Source organism: Lynx canadensis, chromosome D4, assembly GCF_007474595.2.
Source record: "Lynx canadensis isolate LIC74 chromosome D4, mLynCan4.pri.v2, whole genome shotgun sequence".
NCBI classification, from domain to species: Eukaryota; Metazoa; Chordata; class Mammalia; order Carnivora; family Felidae; genus Lynx; species Lynx canadensis.
In genome coordinates, this window is record NC_044315.2 from 56,226,337 (window position 1) to 56,252,219 (window position 25,883).

General features: G+C 53.9%; 1 protein-coding gene across 3 annotated transcripts in view; it reads right to left on the reverse strand.

Moving 5' to 3' along the window:
• Window positions 1–25,080, reverse strand: part of CNTFR (ciliary neurotrophic factor receptor) — a 37,911-nt gene extending 12,831 nt beyond the window's left edge. For 2 of the 3 annotated variants that reach the window (XM_030294208.1, XM_030294211.1), the window contains exons 1-4: window positions 25,009–25,080; window positions 17,151–17,260; window positions 5,184–5,268; window positions 729–962 (exon numbers count right to left, since the gene is read on the reverse strand). In XM_030294208.1, the coding sequence (XP_030150068.1) occupies window positions 729–962; window positions 5,184–5,268 (319 nt within the window). In that variant the 5' untranslated portion in view covers window positions 17,151–17,260; window positions 25,009–25,080. Of the gene's footprint in view, window positions 1–728; window positions 963–5,183; window positions 5,272–17,150; window positions 17,261–25,008 lie in introns of all 3 variants that reach the window. The other variant, XM_030294210.1, reaches the window with a different exon arrangement.
• Between the last annotated feature and the right edge of the window lie 803 nt (window positions 25,081–25,883).

The window sequence follows — 25,883 nt, forward strand, 5'->3', positions numbered from 1 at the left end:
CCAGCAACAGCCTCCTTCCTGCCCTGGCACTGCCCCATCCAACCTGTCTCTCTTCACCACAGTGAGAAGGATCTTTTAAGAAGGTAACCCTGATCATGTTACTCCCTAGCTTGTAGGATCATGATTTGCCCCATCCCCTCCTTTAGCTCCCTTTCCTCATTTACACCAGCCCCCCAGCCTTGAAGTCCTATAGTCATACCTAGCTCTCTGCCAGAAGTGACTTTTTCAATGTATCTTCCAAATCTCCCAAGTCTCCAGTGCCTTCCACTCCAGAAAGCCTTCTTTTTTTCCTTGGAGCCTCCCAGAGTGCCTATTCCTATACCCACAGAACCAGCCTCTGTGAGAGCACACCATGGAGTTGGCTCACTCCACCTTGGAGCGGTGACCCTAAGATTCCTCCCTACCAGGCCCCAGATAGGCCATGCCCTGCCAGCCCCCCCCCCGCTCATCTTGTCATAGGCAGTATGATTTTCGGATCTCAAAGACCTCCAGGGGTGGGGTGGGGGTGAGATACCTGGGCAAAATGCCCAGGGGTCTGGACTCAGTGGGAAACACCGGGCTCAGAGGTCAGAAGAGAAGGCTAGGATAGGATCAGAAGGCAAGGATTGGTGCTGCAGCCCGCCTCCCCAAAAGGAAGAGGACTTGATCTGAGCTAAGGGTCTGGGCCTCACGGACAGTCCTCTTGAGTGGAGTGGTAGGTCAGGTGAGGGCTTGGGAGCAACACTTACAGCCGACATGTAGTAGGACTTGGTGGCGCAGATGCCAAGAGTCACGGTGGAAGCAGGCATAGAGGCCGCTATGGCCCAGTTCCAAGCCATGGAGCACAAGCTGAGAGCCGTTGAGCAGGTCAGGGGCTAGGTCTGTCCCATTTACCCTCCACGTCACCGCTGCATCCCAGTTTGCTGTCCCACACGGCAGAGTCACATCTGAACCTAGGCGCTCGTACTGCACGTGGGGTGCCTCTGTGGGGGGTGGGGAGAGCACAGGGCAAAAGTCACAGGTCACAGAGCTGCCCGGGACCACCAGATGAAATGTGCGCGGATGAGACACTGTGAGGAGTCTAGACCAAGAGGCTCTATGTCTAATGGCCTATCAGGAGATGAGTGCATAAATGTTCTCTATGGCTGTGGAAGTGTATAGGTATGTGAATGTCTCCATATTTGTATGTGTGAGTGCACGTCTGGTGTTTTTATGCATGGATGGGTGATCTTCTGCGTGTATATGTGTGAGAGAAAGTTTGTATAGCATCCTGGGAGGGGTTAAATCTCACTGAAAACCAGGTCACTTTCAGTCACTAGGTCCTTTAGAAAGTTTTCTTGACCCCCCGTGACCCTAACCTCTTGCCACCTATAGGCCCAGCCCCAATCACTGACATCTGTTACCCAGGCAAGCTGGAGCTGAGGGGCCTTACTTCTGGACTCCTCCCTCTGTTTCTTGTCCCCATCTTTGTCTCCGGTCTTGCCACTCTCCCTCTCCCCAACTCTGGCCCCCCTGGCAAGCTAGCCCCTAACCTACCCTGCTTCAGCTATCCAGGGCTTGGGCAGCAGCAGGATAAGGGAGATCCAGGATGGAAGCCCTAGGGAACTCCTGGCAGCTATCAACTTTGTGAGGCAGGAACTGCTGAGGTGGGGGTTGGGGAGAGTGCTGGGACCAAGAAAGCTCTCTGACCATTTCTCTCCTGCCCCCAGGAGGGGCCTGTCAGAGCCAAAAGCAAACCCCAGTTCTGGCCTCGGCAACCCAGGCGTGATGGACTGAGCCCAGGAGACTGGAGTGGAAGGGTGGGAGGGAGCACCTGTCAAGAGGCAGCACTAGGTGGGGGAGGTGAGTAGGACACAGAAAATCGGGGACACTGATCTACAGACAACAGCAGAGAAGCAAACATGTAGAGCTGGGTGATGTGAATCTAATCTCCTCGTTCCTCATCCTGCCCCCCAAGCCTGGAAGGACAGATGCTTCCCAGGTCTCAGCCAGATCTGTGGAGAAAGGGTGGAAGGGGAAGAGCAACGTGAGGGGGGGGCAGCGGTAGGGGGGGCTGCGGGATCCCTCGTTAACACTCCCTTACATCTCCCCTCCAGAGAGCCACCCCGCTGAGTTGGGGGATTTTCAGAGGCAATTCCTGTTAACGAGCCAATTAACTTGGGCCAGTGGCCTCTTAATTAGACTTGTTAACACCACCAGGACTACAGGGGGTAGGGATCCCCCTATGCCACCAGCCACCACCCCCCCATTGCAGCCCCCTGCCTGGTACTGCTTTTCTCTGTGCTGGAACATTTGTCCCTGTTTGCTGCCTCTGTCACCCTTCCTGTGCCAGGGTCTCTCTGTGTCTTCAGGTTTCTCCCCCGCTGCCTGTCTCTGTCTTGCCCCTCTCTGAGCCTCTCGGTCCCTGTCCCCTGTCGGAGGAGAGGGAAGTAGGAAACCCAGCCAGCCTTGACCACTCATCTGTGGGGGCCCGGGACCAGCCAAACAAAGGATGAACGGCGGAAGGGCGGTGGCTGGGGGCCTTAGAGGCCACAGCTGTGAGGCTGGACCAGAGACTGAATGGGGGCCTCCCCCTGACCAGGGGCCCAGTGTCCGAGGCTCAAGCCATAGAGCGCCCCCCCCAATCCACCAGCCCTAGCCATTGAGCCCCCCTCCAGCCTCCCTTCTCAAAACTTGGAGCTTCCAGGAAACATGCCAAGCCCCTCTCTCTCTGAGCCCTGCCCCCTCCCTCACTAACAGACATTCTGCATCCAGCTGCCTGAGGAGGAGGCTGAAAACTGACCGTAGGGGAGGGGGCGTGGCCACCATGGTCCCAGCGGCCACACGTCAACACTGACCAACAGCAGCTCAGAACTAACTTGGACCCAATGTGGTTCTTTAGTACTGCAGGGCAGGTACAGCCATAAGATGAGGAAACAGCCACCTAACAGCATAACAAACATAATGGCAATGGGATAACACTCCCAAGCACCCTGTCTGCCTCACAAAGGAAACAGAAACACAACCTGACAACAGTGACAAACCAACAATGTAAGGGCAGGGCAGGAATGAAAAAATGACAACACAATGACAGAAGACAACTACAGGCCACAATATGGAGGTAGAGGGGGCAATATGACATGACAATCACACACGATACACACTGTCACAATTGCTACAATAACAACAATGGCAATACACACAGCCATGCAACAGCTCCAAAGATGCCAATGATTTAATCCTTTGTTTCTGGATAGCTCTCCTCCCGCCCTGTGGGTGCCCCTACTGATGTGCTGTCCATTTCAGAAATTAAATCAAGCAGCAGGGGGAGGATGGGGTTCTTGGCCTTGACGCAGTGACAAATGCTCCAAAGGAATCAGCTGTGAAAAGGTTGTTAGAAGCCAGGATGAGAGACAGAGACAGGATGAGGTCATGGACATGGAGAACACAGAAGGACAGAGCTGACGGCTCCCTCACACCTGCGCACACAGGCTCACATGGGGACCACATGCCGGAAACAGTCCCCCCGGGCGTCCTAAGCAACTTCACATCGCCACACACATAGGATAATGACAGTCACCACAAGAAGAACAAGCACACACAGAACAACCATCCACAAGGTCACAGCCACACAGGGACACCATCCCACTTCAGGGATGGTTAACACCTGATACAAGATGATCATATGCATGCACAGGGAGGGCACTGTCACCCAGAGGCACAGTTACACATAAGGGCACAGTCTCACATCTGGGAGACAATTTAACAGGGACACAAACATACAAAGAGACAGAAAGAAACCATCATAATATCACACATAGGGTACAATCTCAATTGCAAGGACAAAGCTCCACAAAGAGCATGGTCACACATAGACAACGTCACACGCAGGGCACAGTCCCCAAGGATACAACCACACAGAGAAATGTATTCAAACAAGGACATGGTCTCACTCACACAAGAGCATAGCCTAATGCACAAAGACAGTTATATTCTCAGAGATACAGACTTAACACTCAAGTCTTTGGTCACATGTGGCTCTGTCTTCACATGCAACACAGGGCAGGAGCCAAGCCAATGGGAGTGGCCACTGGCAGGTCTAAGCAGGTGAGGTCAGCACAAGAGCCCAAGATGGACTGACTGCAGGAGGGGGGTTAATGAGTTGACCTGGTGGTCCTTTCAGTCCCTGCCCACTGGGGAGCAGCCCTGAGGTGAGCTAGGCTCTTTCTGGGTCTCAGTGTCAGTCTTACAAGGAAGAAGCCACCAGAGCCTTGACCCACCACCCTCCTTGAACCCACACCCTTGAGGGTGACAGGATCTGCTCTGTGCCTGGGTCCCAGAGGTGCCCCCACCTTCTCTGCCTCTACCTAAACCAGCCAAGGTTGGGGTGGGAGCAGAACCCATCCAAGGGGAAAGCTCCTGACAACTTAGAGCTTGCTCAAGGAGTTTCAGGGTCAGACCTTATACTGATGTGGCCATGTGAGGTGTGCTTCAAATGCAGTTTGAGCACTGGTGGTCAAGTTAAGAGGGCACCTGTTTCCCAGAAGGGGTGCAGCATCTTGCTCTGTGGGCTGTGTAAGAACTCAGCCTTCACTGGACAAATGGTAGGGGAAGGGCAGGAGGCTGCCAATGGCCCAGCCTGAGCAATCCCTGCCTCCTCCAATCATTCTAGCTGACTGACCTGTCCCCTTCCTTAGCATGCCTGCCCTCTCCCACTTGTCACCCTGCCCATCCTCACATCTTGTTATCAACCATCTCTGTCTCCATCTTCTCTCTAGGATAGGGGAAAGCAGTCTTGGCCACTGTCTCTCTCAGTGCCTTCCACTACACCCCCCACAAACCCCTAGGGGATCCCATTTCATCAGATTAACATACAGGCCCTACCTATAGCAGCCCCCAACTCCTATCTCACCTGCCCGTTACCCCACACAGCCACTCTAGTAGGAAGAGGAAGAGATTATCAAGCCAGAGATACCATCAGCACGGAACCACATGGAGTGACTGGAGGACTGTGCACATGAGATATCAGTGGGTCACCCAGCATATCAGTGTCATATGACTTATGTCCTTCTGTGTGTTCATGTGTGGCAATGCCAGCAAGTGCCAGTGTGTGGTCTTGGGTGGATGCACAGAGCTGTGTGAGAAGGGTTCATGTTCAGCTCTGGGTGGGAGTCATCAGGGAGCACCATCCCACCCCCCCCAGAATCCTCTCCTCCAACACTCACCCTGAGGACTGTGTCTCTGGGCGTAGACAACAGCAGTGGCGGCAGCAAGCACAGCACAGCAGGCCCACGGGACAGGAGCAGCCATCTGCTGGGAGAAATGGGGATAGGGGATGGCAGGGGAAGGAGAGGCATCAGCCCAGGCAGGAACCTCCTGGGAGCCCCTCCCTATTCTCAGGCAAGACTGGGAAATCCCAGCCCTAGGGCTAGGACACCTTGACCCCAAATGCCCTTCTTAATGGGGCTCAGGATTCTCTTCCAAGCAATAGAAAGCAACATTATTGGCATCTGTAGGCAAACATTTGCTAAGATGGTACAAGGCAACCTACAGTGGTTTGTTGTTCGATAAGGCTGCTGGTTGCAGGATGTAGTCAACCACGGATGAGTTATGGAACATTGGTTATGCTAGGGCCATTTTTATAAAAACAAAAATAACTTTACTGGTGAGGTTGGCTAATTAGCTATAAACATTGCAAACTGAAAGGGTAATGTTTGAACTTAACACGAGGTCTATACTTCTCCAAATTGCCTTGAATGGAAGGCCCCCTGCTGTGCTCCTGGGGAGAAAGCCTGAAACCTGGATGGTTAGAAGCCCCTCATATCTGCACCCCCCCCCACTTCCCCATGAGCCTTGCCACTGGGCTCTGTGATGTTCACGGCACCAGGGTACCAAGGTCAGATGTGGCTTTTGCTTTAGTGTACAGTGACCAGGAGAGAAAGGGTATTTCACATATAAGTCCTTGTTGGGGGACCCAGCCCATCCTTTACCCCAGACATGTGCCCCAGGAGCCTGAGACCCTCAGCCCAGCAGATGTGCATCAGTGTTTACACACACCTACATAGGTACACAAAGCACGGTGAGGATATGTCCCCACAAGTCAGGATGGTTCCAGTGGCCCCCTAATCTGTTATCCTGCTTCATGGGATGGATCCAACTGCACCCCAATCTACCCCAGCACATAATCATACCTGAGGGCAGGGAAATAACTATTCCCTACAGAAAAAGCCTCAAATATGACCCTTCTACCCTAGTGTGAGGAGACAGGGGGACTGTCAACCAGACAGAAGCAGAGATCTAGAAGAGGAATACTGCCAGACACTCAACCAGGGTGAGTGGTACTGTCAGAAATATAGCCTGAAATACAGCCAAGACACTGTGCAGAGAAACTGCCCAAAACAACCAGACAGAATCCCAGAGAAACAGCACACACAGTTGGAGATATACTAAAGACACTGTGTGAGGCACAATCAGATAAAACCAGAGAAACAGGTAGCTATAACCAGATAACCAGGCAGAGACATGGTCAGAGACTATCTGACATACAACCAAAGGATCCACCAGAAATACTGTAAAATGCTCGGCACATGCAAGCAAATGTACCACCAGAGAAAGAGCAAGAAACACAGGCAGAGAAACCATCAGCGACATAGCAAGAGAGCTAGAGACACTGTCAGAAACCATGCCAGAGAAACTGCCTGACACACAAGCAGAGAAATACCAGAGAAACTGATAGACACAAACAGGCATACACCCAAAAATACAGCTAGTGAGAGAGCCAGAGACATAGCCAGATGCTCAGTCAGGAAGTATCCACACCACTAAAAACACTGCCAGGGACACTCAGACACACAGACACACTGCCAGACACAGCCAGAGACACTGTCAGAAATACTGCCAGACAAACAGCCAGACATACAGCCAGAGAACTGCCAGAGAAACTGCAAACAGAGCTACAGCAGGGAGGAGACAAATGTGAGTGTCAGCCTGTAGCAGCGGGTGGGAGAACTGGAGAGAATCTGACTTCCGGGGGCTCCTTTATGGGAGAGGGTTCCTGCCTGCCTGTTGCTACACTAACACCTGGTTGTCCTCCAGCCACAGCCACAGGTGCTCTGTCTGACTGCTCCTCCCTGGCACAGCTTGTCTCTCTAGGCCCTGGGTGGCTCTGGCTACCCCTCCCACATCAGTGACTCCCAGGGCCTTAGCTACCACTTGGCCTGACTCCTCTTGATCCTCAGCCACTCCCCTATCTTCAACTATTCCTCAGGCCTAGAAGGTTAAGACAATGGCCAAAGTCACAGTCAGCAAGCAGTGGGGCCAGGAAATGAACCCAGGAACTGTATGAATTCAGAAGGAGCTAAGGAGCAAAGGAGAGGGAGAGAGAGAGGCAAGAGGTTGGAGGCCTACCTAGTTCTCCACCTCAATCACTGCAGGTAGCCCTCAGATAGTCCCCCCCAGCACCTCTGCCATCTGTCTATGTCTTTCTCCACACAGCCAGGAAAATACTCTACCTTAGTTCCAGGCCCCACTGCCTACCACATGGGAGCAGGAATCAGGGCATGTGGAGGCAGAGGGGACCAAGGTTAGATCACAGGATGAAAGAAGAGGGACAGGGTGGCCCTCTGCTCCCAGCTCCTTCCTGGTCCCAGTTGGGAGTGCAGGGGAAAGGAGACAGCCTGGCATGAGTGTGCATGTATACAAGCATGCATGTATGCATGCACATGCAAACACACACACACACACACACACACACTCAGGCCCCCTCAGGGGGAGGGGTGGCTTCTTCATCAAAGTCGCCTCCATCAGCCCGATGAGTTACTGTAAGGGCCGGGCCCTGGGCCAACGGGGCTGCAGCCATGGGAGACGGGCGCTGCTGAGAGCAAGTGCTGCAGAGAGTGGGGGATGGGGTACCAAGACAGACACTGCATGGCTGGGGGCACCCAGAAAAGAGAAAGACCCAGGGAGGGGGGAGCATAGAGACAGGGAAAGAGGGAAAGCCATTAGCCAAGACCCAGGGGACAAGAAGATACCAAGATAGGGAGAAAGGGAAGAAGAGACCCGGGAAGAGAGATAGAGACCACAGGGGTTGGGGCAGGGATTCAAGGGCAGAGGAAGGGATAGACCCAGAAAGGGTCTCTGTGTCTACCCTAGAGCATCTCCCTAAGCCCATCCATCTCCCCCAGTGCAAAAGGAGGATAGTGTCCTTGCAGCGTTCCTGGGGGCTATAGGGTTTCTTTCTCCCTGGAGATATAAGAGTGTAGCTCTCAGGGAATTAGGGTAGACCAAAACCCCACCCTATCCCACCCCATCTCTGCCCCTGCAGATCCAAAAAGTCGCAAACCAATTTCATTTCCCCCTTCCCTCAAAGTCCCAACTGGGTCCATTCCCAGTTAGGGAAGTTGAGGCCAGAGGCATCCAGACTATAACCTCCGCCCTGCCCTAGCTCACCTCAGGCCACCCATTCCAGGGCAAAGAGCCTCTTTCCCAAGAATTTTCCAAGTCCACACCCCATGGCTTTGGGATAGATCTGGAGGATAAATCCCATAAAGCTTCAGATAAGGGCTATGCAAACTGGCTGAGGCTCTCTATAGACCCCTCCAGGGGGCCAGCCTGGCTTCCAGCCAGCCCCAGCCCCACCATGAGGAGGCAACAGAGGGCACTCCACTAACAAGAAAGGAGGCCAGTACCTAGCAACCCAAACCCTGTTAGCGCAAGGAGCCCAGAACCTCTCCTGACATAGAATCTCATAGTGTCATCGTTATACACACATAGGTGACACATCAAGAGACAAATCCTGGGCCCCAATTTACTGTCACTGTCCCACTGTGACACAAAGACACCATTACACAATGATAACAACACCCAGTGAACAGGGCACATTTCCATAGTTGACAATGACATATAGGGGTGTTGATAGTCTCTACAGTGACAATAATGCAGTGAAAGACAGTCACGTACAATGACACCAACAAATGGGGCAATGATACCTGTTGACACTGACACAATCACAGTGACAGTAATCTCAGAATCAAAGATGCAATGAGACTGACAGTCACATAGAGTAACAATGATGGTGTGTCCACAGTAACACAAGGATGTTGACAGTCAGACTCAGTAACATGGACAGTCATACAGGATAACACCAGCTCACAGTAATATTGGCACCATGGAGGCTGACAGTCACTAGCAGTGACACAGACAGACACAATGACAGACTCCCAATTAGGGAGCAACCTCAATTTCTCAGTTTGAGTCAGGCTTACGAGGGGCCCAAGACCCCTCTTGCCAGCTCCAGCAAACTTCCAGGTGCCCCGTGCCCCCCACCCTCATCCCCTGCCCAGCTAAAGGCAGAACCTGAGGGAGGGGAGGTATGAATTTGGAGAGCTCCTATTTATCCCTGCAGAAGGTTACACAAGCCCAACCCTCAGGAAACCCTGCTACATCCAGGGTTGAACTGAGGGGTTCTGAGCATCACTGGCTGGGGCCCAGCTCTAAATGTGAGTGTTGACATGCAACAATATGTTCTGAGCTTCAAGGCATTAGTTGGTGTGGGTATGCTGAGGTCAGGTAGGCTCAATCTGGTCTGAACAATGAATGAGTAGGGAGGGCCCATGTGGTTGGTACTCCCCAAAATTAAAATCCAACCAAAGTCACTGGCCTGGACTACCCTTGCAGGGACTTACAGCAGGGTGAGTTCAGGAACATGCATATCTGCTGGGGGGCATCTGACCCATGGCATAGCCAAGGTGACATCTCCACAGCTTCTAGTCCCCCTAGGCAACCCCAGACTCCAGAATCCTTCAGTGTGAGGGAAAAGACACTTTGTCCTAGGGCCTCGTCCCCCTCCTCTCTCCCGACAGCAGTTGTAGAGGACCCATCCTGAGAAGAGGCAAGAACACAGGACAGGACACAGCATGGACTGACTTAAAAGCTTAGAGAGCTCTAGAGGCCTCAGACCTGCAGAAGAATTAGGGTAGAGCAAGGAAAAGAGACACCTTCATTTGGAGGTAGAGAGAGAAAATGAGAGAGCAGTGGCAGTAACAGGGACAAGGATGTGGTGGGCAAGGAGGAGCAGCACTGGCCGAAGGGGAGCCTGGGAGAGACAGTCAGGGCTGGCTGGAAGCTCCAAGAAGGGGAGGAGGGGCTAAGGCCGAGAGGCCCCCAGATCCCACCAGGCCTAGACAGCCTGGACAGCGTGGGCGGTGGGGGCGGGGGCAGAGGCCTAAGCAGTCCAGAGGGTGTGTGTGGGGGGGGTTAAAGGCCGAGGAGGGAGGCCTGGCCCCTGGCAGCTGGCCCGGCAAACCCCCTACTGGGGAAGGGGCGGGCCTGGGTCAGGGGCCAGCTTCTGGGACTGGGGCTGGCTGGCCACTGGGCAGGCTCCCACTCTCTGTGGCGTCTCTACCTTCTATCTCTGAGTCTCTTGTCTCTGGCTTTCTCTCTGAATCCAGATTTGGCCCTCCTCTCAGCTACTAGTGCCCCCATCCCGAGGGGCATAGGAGCCATGCCTGGGTTCAGGATTCAAGCCTTATCTCCTCCTGGGCTATCACATCCCCACTCACTCTAGGGTCAAGCCCCAGTGCTCAGGGGAAAGGACCCCACCTAAACATAGGCTCCCATCTCCCTCCGCAGAAGGGGGCAGAAGCTGAACACCAGTGGGAGGGGGGCCAGGAGGGAGGCAGAGGGAGCAGTCCCCTAGCTCCAGCCTCTGGCTGAGGTTGTGGAAAAGGAGCGGCCCAATGTGAGTGAGTTGGGGGGGGGGGGGGGGGTATCCGCACCTGCTGTTGTGACCTCCACAGCCAGAGATGGGGGCCTGGGTGGGGGGGGGACAAGATTCCAATGGATTTTGGCAGCAGCCAGGACTCTGAGTGTTCAAACCCCCCACCTCCAGCCTCTTGCACCATGGGGACCCTGAGATCAGCATGTGCGTGCCCTGCTGCACGTGTGTACAGGCATGTTGTGGGGGGAACCTGGGGCCTTCCCATGATGGGCCTGGCTGGGCAGCAGGGAGGTATCCTGGAGAGGTGGGAATCTGAATCCCACCAGCCCATGCCCACATGTAGAGCCCTACTCAGGGCCCTGCATGCTGCCTGGTGACCTGGCATGGGCTTGTATATGCACATATACGCAGGCTTGGGCTTAAGCAGCCCTCTATGTGCAAAAGGTCTTGGCTTTCTCCCTCAAAGGTCATCTGGTCCAATCCCCTTCCCATCAAATGGAGAACAGGAAGGGGCAAGTAAGTGTGTATCTTCCCTTTGGGCACATGGTCTCTGGACAACTTCAAAGAACCTGGGGCACAAGCACCAAATTCCCCATCCTCCTAGCCTTAGTCCAGTATCTCTTCTGGCTTCTAGGAGAATCAGGAGGACCCTGCTACCTAGAAAAGGGCCATGCACCAGTCAGGTTAAGTCTGCAGGGAGTGGGGGGTTGCTCTTCTTGATGAGACAGACAGCTGCAGCAGGAGGTTAGATAGCTGGAAGAACTCCCATTCATTGGTGGGGGATGGGCAGAGCAATGACAGTGGAGGGGAGCATCCCAGCTGATGAGGCAGGGCAGGAAAGAGGCTGCAAGGCCTTCCATGGAAACAGAAGGACAGACAGAATAGTTTTCCAGACTTGGGAGCTGGGACAAAGACCTATCTGCCTTAGCATCTCTCACTACACCCCATCCCTGGCCCCATCACTGCTATGGTGCAGGCACACCCTCTAATATATACACAGAGGCCTATGCTTGCAAGCTTGTGCGCGCACACACACACACACACACACACACACACACACATACACACACACATACATACACACGGGTGGGGTGGGGGGCAGGGGAGACATTGCATGTGAAGCATTGGTTTCTAACAAAAAGAACTGAAAATGGTCTTTCTGACAGAGCTAGAATGGAGTAGGGGGAACAGAAACTTCGCCTGTCTTCATATAACAATGTCCTGTTCTCCCTGCCCCCCTAACACACACACACACTGCACACACTACTTCTGAGGAAGCTTCTGGTCTGCTGGGCAAAAGCAAGCCATCCTTCCTCCCCCTTACTCCCTCCTCACAGTGGGGAAGCCAGAGCAATCTGTTCCTGATGGGTAAACACAGGCATGAGTACGTGCGCACACATGCTCACAAACACACCAGCAATTCAGGGTCACATGGCACCCAAGGCTCACTTCTACCCAAGATGTAGCACACACTGGGGACTCTCACTACCACCTGGCAGAGCTCCCTGAAGCCCTCCCTACCTTTACATACACACAGCCAGAGCTTCACAGACACACGCAGGCAGCCTCTCACAGACACTGGCACCCATAGTTCACCATCGTGACTACACATCTTGGCCCTCCCACGTGGACGCCCACTGCCACAGCTTCACACACGCTGTGCATGCACACACGTATTACAGTCACAGTCATACACACAGACTCACACACGCTCACTCAAAACAGGCACAGTCTCACATATGGATGCCATCACACATTCAGAGCAGTCTATCTTCCACACAGATATCATCGCACCTCCAGAAACTCAGAGTCCCCCAGTCACCTTCAGCCTCTCATGCTCCCACATCCAGCAGTGAGAAATACAAAGATACACACAGAATAGCTACTCCATGCTGGGTCCTTGGATTTCCCGGGCTGCACTTGGGGGTAGGGTGCTAAAGCTCAGGGTAGCCTAAGGAAGAAGGAAAAGGGAGGAGGAACTTTGTTCATCCCCCAAAAAGCAAATAAATATCTGATAACTTCCTAGGTGGCTCCTTCCTCCCCTGACCCTGCTTTCCCAGCATCCCGGAATAAAAGGAGATCCAGGCCAGACAGACAGGGTAAGGTAAGGATCCAGGCCAGACACCCCTGGGTGAAGAGATGGTGGCACTGGTAGCAAGAGCCAGAAAACCCCAGAAACAAGCTCACTCCCCAGACCCCTCCTGCCTCCCCTTAGCACCCCCTCTTCTCCAGGATGAGGATCAGCAACAGTTCTCAACCTAGCCACCTGCTGTATGATCCCAGTCCTCTTCAAAACCTCTCTGTGCCCATAACTATTTATAGTGCACCTGAGTGTCAGGCCTGGCTGCAAGAGGCAAGGTAAGGAGAAGGAGATACGGCTCAGACCTCAACCCCCAGCCCCTGCCAAAGCCCTGTCATCACTGTTAGGCCCAAAGAGAGATGGGGACAGCACTGGCCAAGCAAGTGCTCTTCTAACTAACCATTGAGGACAAGAATTGTAAAGTGTCCTTGGACCCTGCAGCCCTGCCCCCCATCACAAGAGAGGACTCTGTGTCGCTGTCCAGGCAGAATGGAATCCAAGCTGTGCTGGCCAGGCCCCAACCTGGGAACAACTGGCATTGCTGTTGACATCCTTACCACTTGCCACTCCAGGTGTAGCTTGGGCCCTAACACCCTATCATAAAGGGAGCATGGTAGGGCTCCATGGAAGCCAGGTAGGGAAGCAAACATCAGACAGGAGGATGTAAGGAAACCAGGTAGGGCAATCCCATAAAGCCCAGGTGATAGGGACTTAAGGAAAATAGAAAAGTAGACAGTGGGAACAAAAGAAATCAGGCAGAAGGGTCTAGGAAAACCAGGTGACAGAGCCCAAAAGACCATAGGCTGTGGGGACCAAATGAAACTAGGCAGTGGGGACTATAGTTTGCTAGGAGGTGGGAACAAATGAAGCCAGGCAAGAGGCCCACAGGATGTGAGAAAAGAACGATATCAAGAGCTCATCCCCTCTGTAGATGTCACCCCCACACCCTGCCTGGACCTCTTTCTCTGTAGCCCCCTTCCCACCCAGGTTGTGGTCCCCTCCCCCAGGCCAGTGGAAACAGCTAGAGCCCCCTCCTCTCTCAGAAGCCTGGGCCGGTTTCAGCCAATGGGCCCCAGCCCCATCCCTGGGACCTCAGGAAGTCCCAGTCCCTCCCACCGGCTGTAGAAGCAGAGGGGCTGTTGGGGAAGGGGGGGGGGGGAGAAAGAGAAGAGAGACAGCTTGGCAGGGGGAGCGCGCCGAGCAGCCGCGGGGGGCGGGGGCCGAGAAAGGAGCGGGAAGCTCCGAGGCGGGTTGGCGGGCGGCGCCGGCGGGGGTGTCTCAGCGGCGGCAGTGGGGGTGACAAGTTCTCCGGCCCTGCGGCCGCGCGGCCACTGACCTGGGTCCCCGCGCAGGCGCCCCGTCGGTGCCTCCGGCGCTCCTTGGGTCCGCCCCGCAGCCCGCGGGCATCGGGCGCCCGGGGCTGGGGCCCAGGAGGCCCGGGCCGGCCCGGGGGACAGGAGCCCCCCGCAACACCGCGACTCCGGACGGGCGGGCGGGCTAGGGGCCGGCCCGAGCTGTGAGTGAGCGAGCGAGCGAGGCGGCGAGCGGGCCGGGAGGAGGGGAGGAAGGAGCGCGCCACGAGCGAGGCGAGCTAGCAGAGGGAGCGAGTGAGGGACGGCAGGCAGTGAGGTCATCCTTTGAATCTAATTGTCTGAGTCAGGAGGAGATGTGGCACTTGATGCTGGGGGAGGGAGGGGGAAGGGACCCTCTGCTCCGAGCAGCGGCCCCTCCTCACACCCAGGGCCGCCCGGGCCTCCCTTCCCCCGCCCAGGGCGAAGTTGCCTCAGGCCAACTCCGGCGGACCCTAGCCTGTCTCAGGGTTGACTGACCTCTGTAGCCAGGGGAAATCAATAAGCCGTGAGATGTGGGACCCAGTCCCACATCACCCCTCAGAGAGTGGCCACCTTCCTACTCTCTGGGGGTGATGGCGACCCCCACCCAGGCCCAGGTCAAGGTTCCTAAATTTCTAAGGGTAATGGTAGGTGCCCAACCCACCTCCAGGTCACATTCCTGCCCTTTGAGGATAAAGGGGAAACTTCAGCCAGCCTTCCAAGTTACCTTCCTGCACTTTAGGAGCATGGAGCCCCCAATTCTATTCCCTAAGTTACTTCTTGCTCTGGGAATATTAGGGAATCTGGACATTGAACCCCAGCTCACCTTCCCACCCTCTGAGAATAATAGTGCAATGCCACCCAATCTTCCAGTTACTGCACTTTGGGGGCATAAGGACCTCCAATTGACCCCAAAGGTCTCCCTATTCTACATGCCCAACTTTTTAAGAGAGGCAAAGACCCAGGCTAGATTCCCAGGGTCCCCTAGGGGCTGGGCTGCCCAAGGAACCAGGCTACTCCGTGGGGGGGGGGGGGGGGGAAGGGGGACAAGATGGGCCCTGGGTCTGTTAGGTATGCACACCCATGCATGCACATATGACCACATGTGCACATGTGTAAACACACAGGGGGTGCGCACCAGGCAGCTGGGGATGCTCACACCAAGGGCCACACACCCCTCCCCTCACCCCCTGGGGGGAGGGGTGATAAATATTTAAGGGGCTTTTAGCTCAGAAGGGGCTGAAGCTGGGGGAGGGAGGGGGATCCACGATGCCTGATTAATGGGGTTACGGGCTTGGATCAATCCATCCGCCCGCTGCTCCCTGCTCCCTCCCCCCTCCTCCTCCCTCCCTCGGCCTAATGCGCTTTATCAGGAGACGCTTTTCTGACTTGGCAGCGTCGGGTGTTTTAAATAGACCCATTTAGAGCAGGGGTTGGGGGAGAAGGGGGGAAGGGAGACAGAGATTGAGACAGGCTGGGAGACAGAGATGATTCAGGAGAGAGACAAGCCCTGGAAGAGAAACTGGGAGAGGAGAGACAAAAGGAGATGCAGAGACATGGAGATAAGAGACTGAGGATGAGATTCCCAGGGAGGCTGATACGGGAGGGGGTAATGGGAGGCCAAGGGGAAGCTGGGGGGTTGCAGAGCAGAAACAAACAAAAAAAGAGACAGAGAGAGACAGAGAGAGGAAAGGAACCACCAGCAGCGGAGAGAAACCCGGAGAGAGGCTCTTTGCAAGGGCTGAATGCTAGCCTGGGAGACAGCAGATATCTTTATTTCCAAAAACAGTTTTTCATCCACTTTGTTAAATTAAAAAGCTGTTTTTAAAGTGATGCTGGAGGTGCTGTGGAGGGAGGGTGGACAGAACTGCCAAGTCTTCTCTCCCAGCCTCCTCTTTGGGCCCCCACAGAAGCTGCCTAACCCTTAACTAACCCCAGGGGTGTTCTCTAGCTCCCCTGCTCTCTGTGATCCTCTGGGATCTCTAGAGACACAGTCAGGGCATCAGAGCTACTGTTCATTGGCAGGAAGTCCTTCCTGCTGTCTGGCCTCAGTTCCTCCTGCTGCAGGAGCCCAGTCTCTTGCCCAACCACTAGCCTTCTCTTCTCCAGCCCCTGTTCCAACTCAATACGGTGATCCCAATTGTGGGGGGGGTGGGATTATATGCTTATAGAAGTAGCTCACTTTACCATCAAATCATGAGACTCCTCCCAGGTGTGCCCCCTATAAATATTTATTATCTATTGTTGTGTAAATCCGAATTTCTATCAGATACCCTACTCTGTATCCTTAGGTCCTTTGGGAACAGTGGATTGGAAGCTTAACTCTCTACAGCTTTCTGGAGCCTCCCTCCTCTTCAGAACCCCACCTCCATTTTAAGTCCCTTTTATGGCCATGTGTCAGCATGGGATATCCCACCCCACCCTCAAAAACATCCCAGTCCTAGTTCTGAAGGGTCAATCAGTCCCCTACTCCTGGGCCGGGAAAATGGCCAGTCTGTTTGGGAGCTGAGATGAAAAGCCGGCTGGCCTTTGTGGGCCTCTGGCGGGTTTTGGACAATAGGCCCTTCCGTTCCGCTCCAGCGCCTCGATTCCTTGGACGCCCCCACCCTGGGCTGCCAATCGGGGGCCTTGGCTGGCCTTAATGAAAGGCAGGGAGAGTCAAGCCCAGCCCCATGGCTGGCCCCAGAAGATTTTGGAATTTCCGACCCCCATCCCATCTACTCCAAGCCCAGCTGCTTCCCCAATCAAGCCAGAGAGATGCTTTGGGGGCAGAGAGGGAGCCTGACAATGAGACAGAAATATACTCCCACATCCAGGATTCAGCACTCTAAGTACAGAACCCAGTTTTCTGACCTGGCTTCGCCCTTGCCTGTGTGACTGCGGGTAAGTCCCTTCCCCTTCGTGGGCCCATCATAGGGGCATGAAAAGCCTCAGAAGGAAGAACAGAGGAAGAGAAGGAAGGGATCTCAGGCCCTCCTTCACGCACATCCCCAAACCTATAGCCCCATTGCACCAGCCTGATACCCAGAGACAGACCTGCCTCATGTGGGTCCCCAGCACATACCTCTTCACCACTGGCCGTACACTGAGCACATCAATGTCCTCCTTCTCCAGACCAACTCTTTCCAAGACTTCCAAAACCAAGGGGATGGGATGATGTGAAAAGGCTGGATTCTAGAAGGGCAAAGGGCACAAATCAGAAGTCACAGAGGACCCACAGGCCTTAGTCCAACTAAGAACTCATTCCATACAATGCCTCTCAGAGAAGGGGAGACTGAGGCAGGCAGCAGGGAAGTGTCTAGAAAAGGGAAAGTTTTTTTTTTTTTTAATGTTTATTTATTTTTGATAGAGACAGACAGAGTGTGAGCAGGGAAGGGACCAAGAGAGACAGAGGAGACACAGAATCCGAAGCCGGCTCCAGGCTCTGGGCTGTCAGCACATAGGCCGATGCAGGGCTCAAACTCATGAACTGAGAGATCATGGCCTGAGCTGAAATCGGAGGCTTAACCAACTGAGCCACCCAGGTGCCCCTAGAAAAGGGAAAGTTGAGAATAGTCCAGACTCCCTCCAGCACCCCATGTTGACTTCAGATGCTAAACCACAGGGAAAAAGGGAAGCCACAAGTGGCCTAACATCACATACAGATACATACTCATATCCACAAACAATCCAAAGTCCCCAGACAACCAATTCACAGGCACAAGTACCTCCACATCACACACTTTTTCACACGCAACCAGCAGGGCAAAAACACCCACCATCATACTATCCTCTTCTCATCACCACTACGATTTATTGAGAATCTGTTATATGCCAGGAACTGTGTCAAGCACTTTATATGCATTATCTCATTTAATCCTCATGACTTCTCCATGAGGTAGGTTCTATTATTATTCCCATTTGACAGTTGAAAAAACAAGGTTCAGGGAAGTTAAGTAACTTGCCTCAGACCATATAGCTGATCAGTTCCAGTGCACAGATTTGAGTCCAAGTCTAGCTCCAAAGCCTTTGTGCTCTACTGGTTTGCCTCTGCAGTTCTCTCTCTTGCCTGCACAATGCCTTTCCCAGTAATAGTAACAGCTAACACTTGTTCAGAGTTCTTAATGAGTCAGGTATCATGATAAGTGCTTAACATACATTTTGTACTGAATCATCAAAACAACTTTAGAGTTAACCCTGTTTCCATTTTACAGATGAGGAAACCGAGGCTCAGAGAACAAAAGCACCTTGCCCAAAATCCCACAAATGGTAGCTGATAAGGAAGCCAGCTTTGTATTCAGAGCTGTCTTGAAAGCCACTATTGCTTCAATGGGCTCCAGTCACTCAACAGAAGAGATCCTCAGGATCCAACTTCCCCTCCCCCCCTAAAAAATAGGTCCCAGATGTGTTTGCCAAAGGCATGGTCAGGTGCCTAAACACATACCCATGAGAAAGGGTCATCCATGTCATCCAACCCTGACCGAAGACGCAACCAGACAGAGATGGCCACAAACTAAAATAAGGTGTTAGAGACAGGGTGGCTGGTGATAATAGATACAGACATACCAAGAGATAGGCAAACAGAGGGAGACAGAGAGATTAGAGACAAGAGACACACATCAGGCCAGAGACTAACAGACATTTGGGAAAAGAGACAACAGAGGGAGAGGAAGATACAGGCAGACATGAAAAAACACAAATAAGTACCAACATCAAAAGACACAGACACACATAAGGAGCCCTCTAGGGGCGCCTGACTGCCTTGGTCAGTAGAGCATGCGACTCTTGATCTTGGAGTTGTGAGTTCGAGCCCCATGTTGGGTGTAAAGATTACTTTAAAAAAGAGGGGGGGGGCTCCAACCTTCACAAGAAAAAAATTGTGTAAGCAAACAAGGCTCAGGCTGTGCGTGGCTTGTGCGTATGTGTGCGTGCACATGTGTTGGGGGTGCATGCAGAGTCTGTATCGCTACGCACATTACACCAGCTGTTCCAGCAATTTCATCTGATTAATAATAAATGCCCCGTAATTACAGCTGCTCCCCCAGCCCTCTTTCCTGTTTTTTGTCAGCTGCCAGGCCAGCCCCTTATGGACCCCACGGCCCTCTCCATCCTCACCTGCTGCCTTCTAGTAGGCTGAGAGGATACAACCTGATGGAGGAGGCCAGACTCCCATTCTGAGGAGGGAATACCCATCTATCTTAGATTAATGCCCTCTACCTCCAAGTAAAAGACCATCTTCCTTAGGTCTCACTCGGTACTCTCCCCTATCCTAGGTATAACCTGTGACTCCTAACATGGCCTAGGGGCTCAAGTCTAGGAAGCAAAGAGATAAACTACAAACTCCCCTTGTCCACCCTTTATCACTCACTGGTTGAAAGAAGTCTCCATTCACAAACTTCCCCTAGCTTTGGAACCCCATAGACTCAAAGGAGGAAGGAACTAGTTCAGCGGCCCCCACCACATCATTCCAACCCAGAATCTCTGCCTACTTGTGTATCCTCCTGCTTTGGACACTGGGTGGCTCCGCCTCCATTCCTGAGCGCCAACCCCCCCCCCCCCCCAGGTCCACCTCCTTCCAGGCCTCCCACCCTAGCTCTCCAAGGCAGCTCTATCAGAATCAGCTGCGGGTTTGTGCTGATCTGTTTCTAATCGCTGGGGCCTGGTTCACGCTTGCCCCCCCCCCCCCAATATTGATTCCATTATTTGGAGAATCATTGACGTCAGGGAGCTGGATGGGTGCCAAAACCGCCTTCTCTCCGGGCCTGGGCCAGGGCCCAGCCCCCCGCCCCCCCATCCCGTGATTTCACAGAGGGGCCCAGAAAGGTCAGCTTACAGGCCAAGGTCACGTGGCATCTGCCCTCAGAGGCCAGGCTTTTCTTACCTTTTTGGAACCACTGTGCAGCATCCATCTCCAGGGAAGAGGGGATACACAGATGCCTGGGGGGTCAGAAGTGAGGTGGGGGCCTATAAAAGGGGGTGTACAAGAACCCCACTGGGACTCAGGCTGCAAGGAAGGGCTCTAGGAGGTAGGGGTGGGGGCAGTGGCTCAGAAAAGGCTACTTAAGGAAGATTTTTTTTTTTTCTTTGCCACATACTTATTTTGGAATATCTTGAAGCTAGACTTGAAATGGTTACGACTGACTACTTAATTTATACATCTGATATCAGATGTATCTTCAAACTCCCCGGGAAGGTATCTTCAAACTCCCCGGGAAGTAAATTCTCTACAGTGTAAAATAACAGACTACCCTAAATGTTGCCATAATTTGAAGAACTCGCACCACTAGTTTTATAAATCTTTGTCCCATATACAACAGAAGCTCTGTCTCTCATGCATCTCCTGCCTATGCTGCCTCAGTTTTCCTATACTCTCCTAGTCTCTTCTGGCTCTGTGTCCATCTTATCAAGATGCAGCCACTGCTACACTAGCCCACACGAGCAACTCCTAGGCTCTGGCTGGACAGGGTATTTTTAGGATCTGAACCCCGTGTTCTCAGACAGACATTAATAACCAATACAGACAGTCTGTGGTGCCCACAGCAGCTAAACAACCTCAGAGCCTAGCCTCAGCAGCTCAGAGATGGGGTCTATTGCCTTAGCTAGAGTCCAAGAAACCAACCTAGAGAGACCAAGGGACACGCTCACAACCACATGAGAAAAGGACTTACCCACCTTCTGAAAAATCCTGAAGCTGAGAGGACAGAAGTGACCTCTGACCTCTGCCACAGAATCAGTCATCCCCACCTCCACCCCAGTCGCCCTTAGTCCCACCCTTTTCAAGGAATAAGCTGCCTATCCTCTGCACCCCTTCCCTGAGTGCAAGGAGATCCTTCCTTTAGTCTAGACTACAAATCATTCAGGTGCCTTTCAAGTCAAATAGGGGTAATACAACAGACACTGCTCTGTCTCAAGCCACAAACCCCAGAGAATCCCCTCTCCCACTCAACAATTCATTCCTCAACATTTATTGAGCACCTAATCCGTGTCAGGTACCATGCTGGCAGTTGAGGATATGGTCCTGTCCGCATGGAGCACTCAGTCTGATGAGAGAGAAAAAGATGCATCACCCTCTTACCAAGGAGTGTTCCAGGTCTGTGCCAGGGGCAGAGTACAGCAGTGAGCAGAGAGACCCAGTCCCCGGGTCCCACAGAGCTCACAGGCAATTACTACGTAACTTTGCTGAGTTTTGTGAGGGGAAATTATAGTGTATAGTGTGGCATACTGACCATCCCAGGTCTGGAAAAACTCCTTCAGGATTGAGGACTCTTCCAATCCTAAACTCCAGGAGCTCTTGCCCTGACCAGATGTCATCATTATAGTCTAGCCTCAGTTCCTTCCACTGTAGCTGTAGCCCCAGCTTCCCAGAGCTAGTTCTGCAAGAAGCAGGGTCTAACTCTTCCCCACATCTGCCCTAGCTCCCCCTTCCACCTCTTGGCCCCCAGAGTTCCTGGCTCTGGTGACCCCCAACCCGGCATGACTCTGTGCTTTGGAGGCTCTCTTTGCCCTCTACAGAGGTAAAGGGGAGTGATGACCTCAGCACCTTCAGCCCACAGGGACCACTGGCCTCCCCAGCCTCTCCCCACAGGAAGCTGGAGCCTGGGTGGGTGTGGTCACCCAGGGCCACAGTTTACACAACTCTCCTCACCCTATGGTGGGACTGGAGGAGGGGTCAGTTCTCTTCTCAGCCTTCTTGCTCTCTGGGACCCCCCCCCCCCCAACCAGGCACACATGGTCCCCCCCACCACCACCACCCATCTGCATTTCAAAGAAAATCTGCTCCATATGTTTCCATTCATTTACACTTCAACTCACCATGGGGGGGCAGAGACCAGAATGCCAGTCCTTCAAGCCCCCCCCCCCAGAGGGGGGTGGGGAGCATGTGTCCCCTTCAGGGACAGGGAGCTGATAGAGCTGAGCCATCTGAGCCTGAGGGCCAGATCTGTACTGCTGTCGGGGTGCCCATGGGGTGATTATGCACCTCAGGCAGCCCTAACTTGCTGGCCTCCACAGCAGGAAGATATGTAAGCCCAGCAGTGTCTCCAAGGCAGGTGGAGTCCCAGCATAGTTTACAACCTAACCCAACCCTCCCCCACAGGGTTACTGCTTTTCTGGGGAGTACAGTAGAGATCGCTGGTCATACCATAGAGACAAGATTAAGAGCTCCATAGACACTCCAGGAGACATTGTGAGATATAACATAACTTGGCCTCTATCCTTCTCCAGCCAGGGCAGAGGAAATACGAGGGTGGATTTCAGTCCAGTCTCCTCCTTTGGCTACCTTCTCACCACAGATCCAGGCTACCATCTCCCTTAGAATCAGAGATTCAATACCCTGGAAAGGTCAAAGGAGCCAGATGTCTACCGTCTCACCAAGTCAATCTTGACACTCCTCCCATACTAAGGATGACTGGGATGGGAGAAATGTCTTGGGAAGACACGAGTCTTTTTTCCCCACACCGATTCCCTTACCACAGAAGGGGTACCCAAAACTATTTAAGGGGGATATGCTTTCACATGGGGACTCTAAGAGCACATAATCACTCCTGTGCCAAAAAGCCACTCAGATCGTCCTACCAATAGCCTTAGTCTCCTTGCAGAAAGAAAGGCAAAAAGGTTTAACTGGGTGAGTGCTTCCCACAACCCTCTCCATCAGTCCACAACCCAAGTGAGTGACACTCCCAAATATGTATCCTCTCTCCTTTCCACCTTTGGAGGGGACATGCCTTGTGGCAGTTGCTGTTCCTTACCCAACTGCCTGTTCTACACCATAAACCAAAGAAAGCATGGGTGTATTTGACTATGAGTTCACCACAACCCTAGTTTGGGTTTGAATGTGAGCCCCAGGATGGAAGCATAACTGGGTGTGATTCCAAGTGTGAATCCCAGGGCCCCCATGTGAATATATAAAAGTGTAGTGTGAGTCTAAGCCCCAAGACAGAAGTGAGTTTAATGTAATCACCAGAGATGCTAGTCTTGAGTGTGAACACTGAACACTGGGTCCCTGAGTGATCCCAGGATGGAAGTGAGAATCTTGCTAGTGTGAATCTCAGTGTGAGCTCCAAGGTAAAAGGATGAGTCTATGAACCTCAGTGTCTTGTGTGAATCTTGAGTTCAAATATGAGCCCGAGGTTCCCCATGAGAATCTGAGTGTGAGCCCTTAGTCTTCATGTGACTCCAGCTATGAGCCCCAGAATATAAGTGTGAATCCAAAATGGAAGTCCAGGGTCTTAGTGTGAATCCAGATGTGAACTCTAGGACCCCAGTGAGATTCTGAGCATGGGCTCTAGGTATCAGTGTAAGTCTATGAGCCTCAGAACAGGAATGAGAATAGAAGTGTCAGCATGAGTCCCAACGTGAGTCTGATGTAACCCTACAACTGAAGTGTACAGTTGGATATGAGCCCCAGAATTTAAGTGTGAATCTGAGTGTATGCCTATATGCATTTAAGCGTCCCAGTGTGAATCTGACTATGAATTCTAAAGAAGCCCCAGGAAGTCTTGAATGTGTAGTTTAAACTCCTAGTTTTTGTCTAAGGTTCAGAGTCTCTCAAGAGTATTAGCCCTGATGGAATGTGAACCTTAGCTCCATGTCACCAATCCTGACCAGGAACCCCAAGAACCAATCCAGAGGATTTGTGTGGTTTTGACAGTAGAGAGAGAGGCATGGTTTATTGAGACACATAGGCCCTCCACCCCCAAGCCCTGGCTAGCCCTGCAGCCATAGGAATATTCAATTGTTCAAGTCACATTCCTACACAAGCAATGGTACACCATCACACCCAGAGTTAGAACACAAAAATACACTGTTTCAGACGCCCTGGACATACAGCAATTGTCAATGCAAACACACACCCAGCATTTCAAATTCCCACCTCAATGATTACAGCCGCATGAACACCCCCAGTGACACAGACACAAACATACTAAGTATTACAAGCAAAACAACTAGCGTTACAGACCCATTCCCACAGTGGCATGCAGACACACACCTAGTGTTGCAGACAAGCTGCCAGCCACACAGACACACACAGACACTAATCAAAGAGAGAGCCTAGACAGAAAGAGAAAGAAAATCCTGAATTTTCAACAAGGCGTGAAATAGTCCTGCCCGCCTGAAGCTACTGAAGGGGGGAGGGGGCCAAGGGAGCGAGCGAGCGCGAGAACTAGACGCAGGAGAAGAGGCTCGGGAGAGGAGAGGAGCCGAGGAAGAGAGCTGTCCGTCTGGTGACCTCCCCGCGGCCCAGCCCCCACGCACGGGGAGATACACTACTCGGAACAACACAGGGACACCCAAGCCGACTCACACAGAGCCGCACTGGAGGAGACACACACGGGCTGACTCACAAAGAGACGGGGATACACCACAAGCGGACTCACAAACACACAACAGAGGGGGTCTTACAAAGAGACACTGAAGGAAACCCACTACATGGAGATACAGGCGGACTCACACCGAGACACACACACGCGGATTCACACGGACACACATACACTGGCAAACGCGCAACCGTCCGTTCACACCCCTGGGCGCTTTTAAGTCTAGATTTCTGCGGGAGAAGGAATCCGCCTTCGGGCGCGCGGGGGTCACTACGACCCCCCAGTTCCGGAATTTTCCCAGACCCCGCGTGCGCTGCTGAGGGGTGAGAGAGAATAGGGACGCTAGGACAATCCGCCCCGGCCACATCCCCCCAGCCGATTGTCCGCCCCCACCATCACCACGCCCAACCCCCGACGCCCCGGGACGCTGGGGGCCGCTTCTCACGCGCCCCCGCCCCCGAGTTTGTGGGCAAAGTTTCCCTTGAACTTTCCCGTTTCTCTCTTCCCCGGGGTCGCGGGCCCACGCGTGTCCTCTCCCTCTTCCCGCGCGCACGAGGGCCGCGGGTCTGTCGGTCAGCCCGTGGGTCTGAGGGTCCGGCCGCGCGCTGTCCGCCGCGGGGTACTCACCGCGCCCTCGGGCCGCGGGGGCTCCGCGCCTCGCCCTTCGACCACCCCGGGCAGGGAGCGAGGCACGGAGCGCGGAGCTAGCACCGCTGCCGGATCCCGCTGCCGAGCCCCGCGCCGCGCCGGCTGGAGCCGCCGCCTCCGCTGCCGCCGCCGCCGCCCGCTCTGCACCGGCTCCTCGGCGCTCGGCGGCTTTAACCCCCCCATCCTCCTCCCTCCCTCGCGCGCTCCCTCCCTCCTTCCCTCGCCCATGTGACCGCGGGCGCCCGCTCGGCCGCGCGCGCCCTCGCTCCCCTCCCCCTCCCGCCTTGTCTCCCCGCGCCTCCGCGGCCGCGCGCCACGACCCCCTCCCGGCCACTGCCCCCGCGCGCCCCCGCCCTGGCACGCTCCCGCGCCTGGCACGCGCGGGCACACTCACTCTGCGCAGGCCTGGGAGCCCCCACTCCCACTAGACTCGCGCTCGCACGAACCCTCCCCCCGCTGGCACACTCGCCCGCACTGGCACGCGTGGCCCCCTCACATTCGCCCTTCCTTGGGAACGCCCGCCCTCCAGACGGCTGTGGCCCCTGTGCTTCACGCGCAGGCCCGGCCGCTGTTCTCAAAAACACGCGTGCACACGTACCCGCACCCACTCCGCCGGACTCCCTAGGGACGCTGGGCGCGCCCCCTTCTCCCCCTCCCAGGTCGCTCATTCACACTCCCTCTCTCACTCAGTCTTGGCCAGGTCTCTGCTGCTCAGTGCTCCCGCTTGTTCAGGCCTTGACTACCTCGTACCGACACCCTGGCACACCCTGGGCCAATTCTCAGGGTCTTCCCGCAGGCATCTCTATGACAGAAGCACGAGCCAGAGCCCCCAGGACCCATTTTGGGTACAGGAG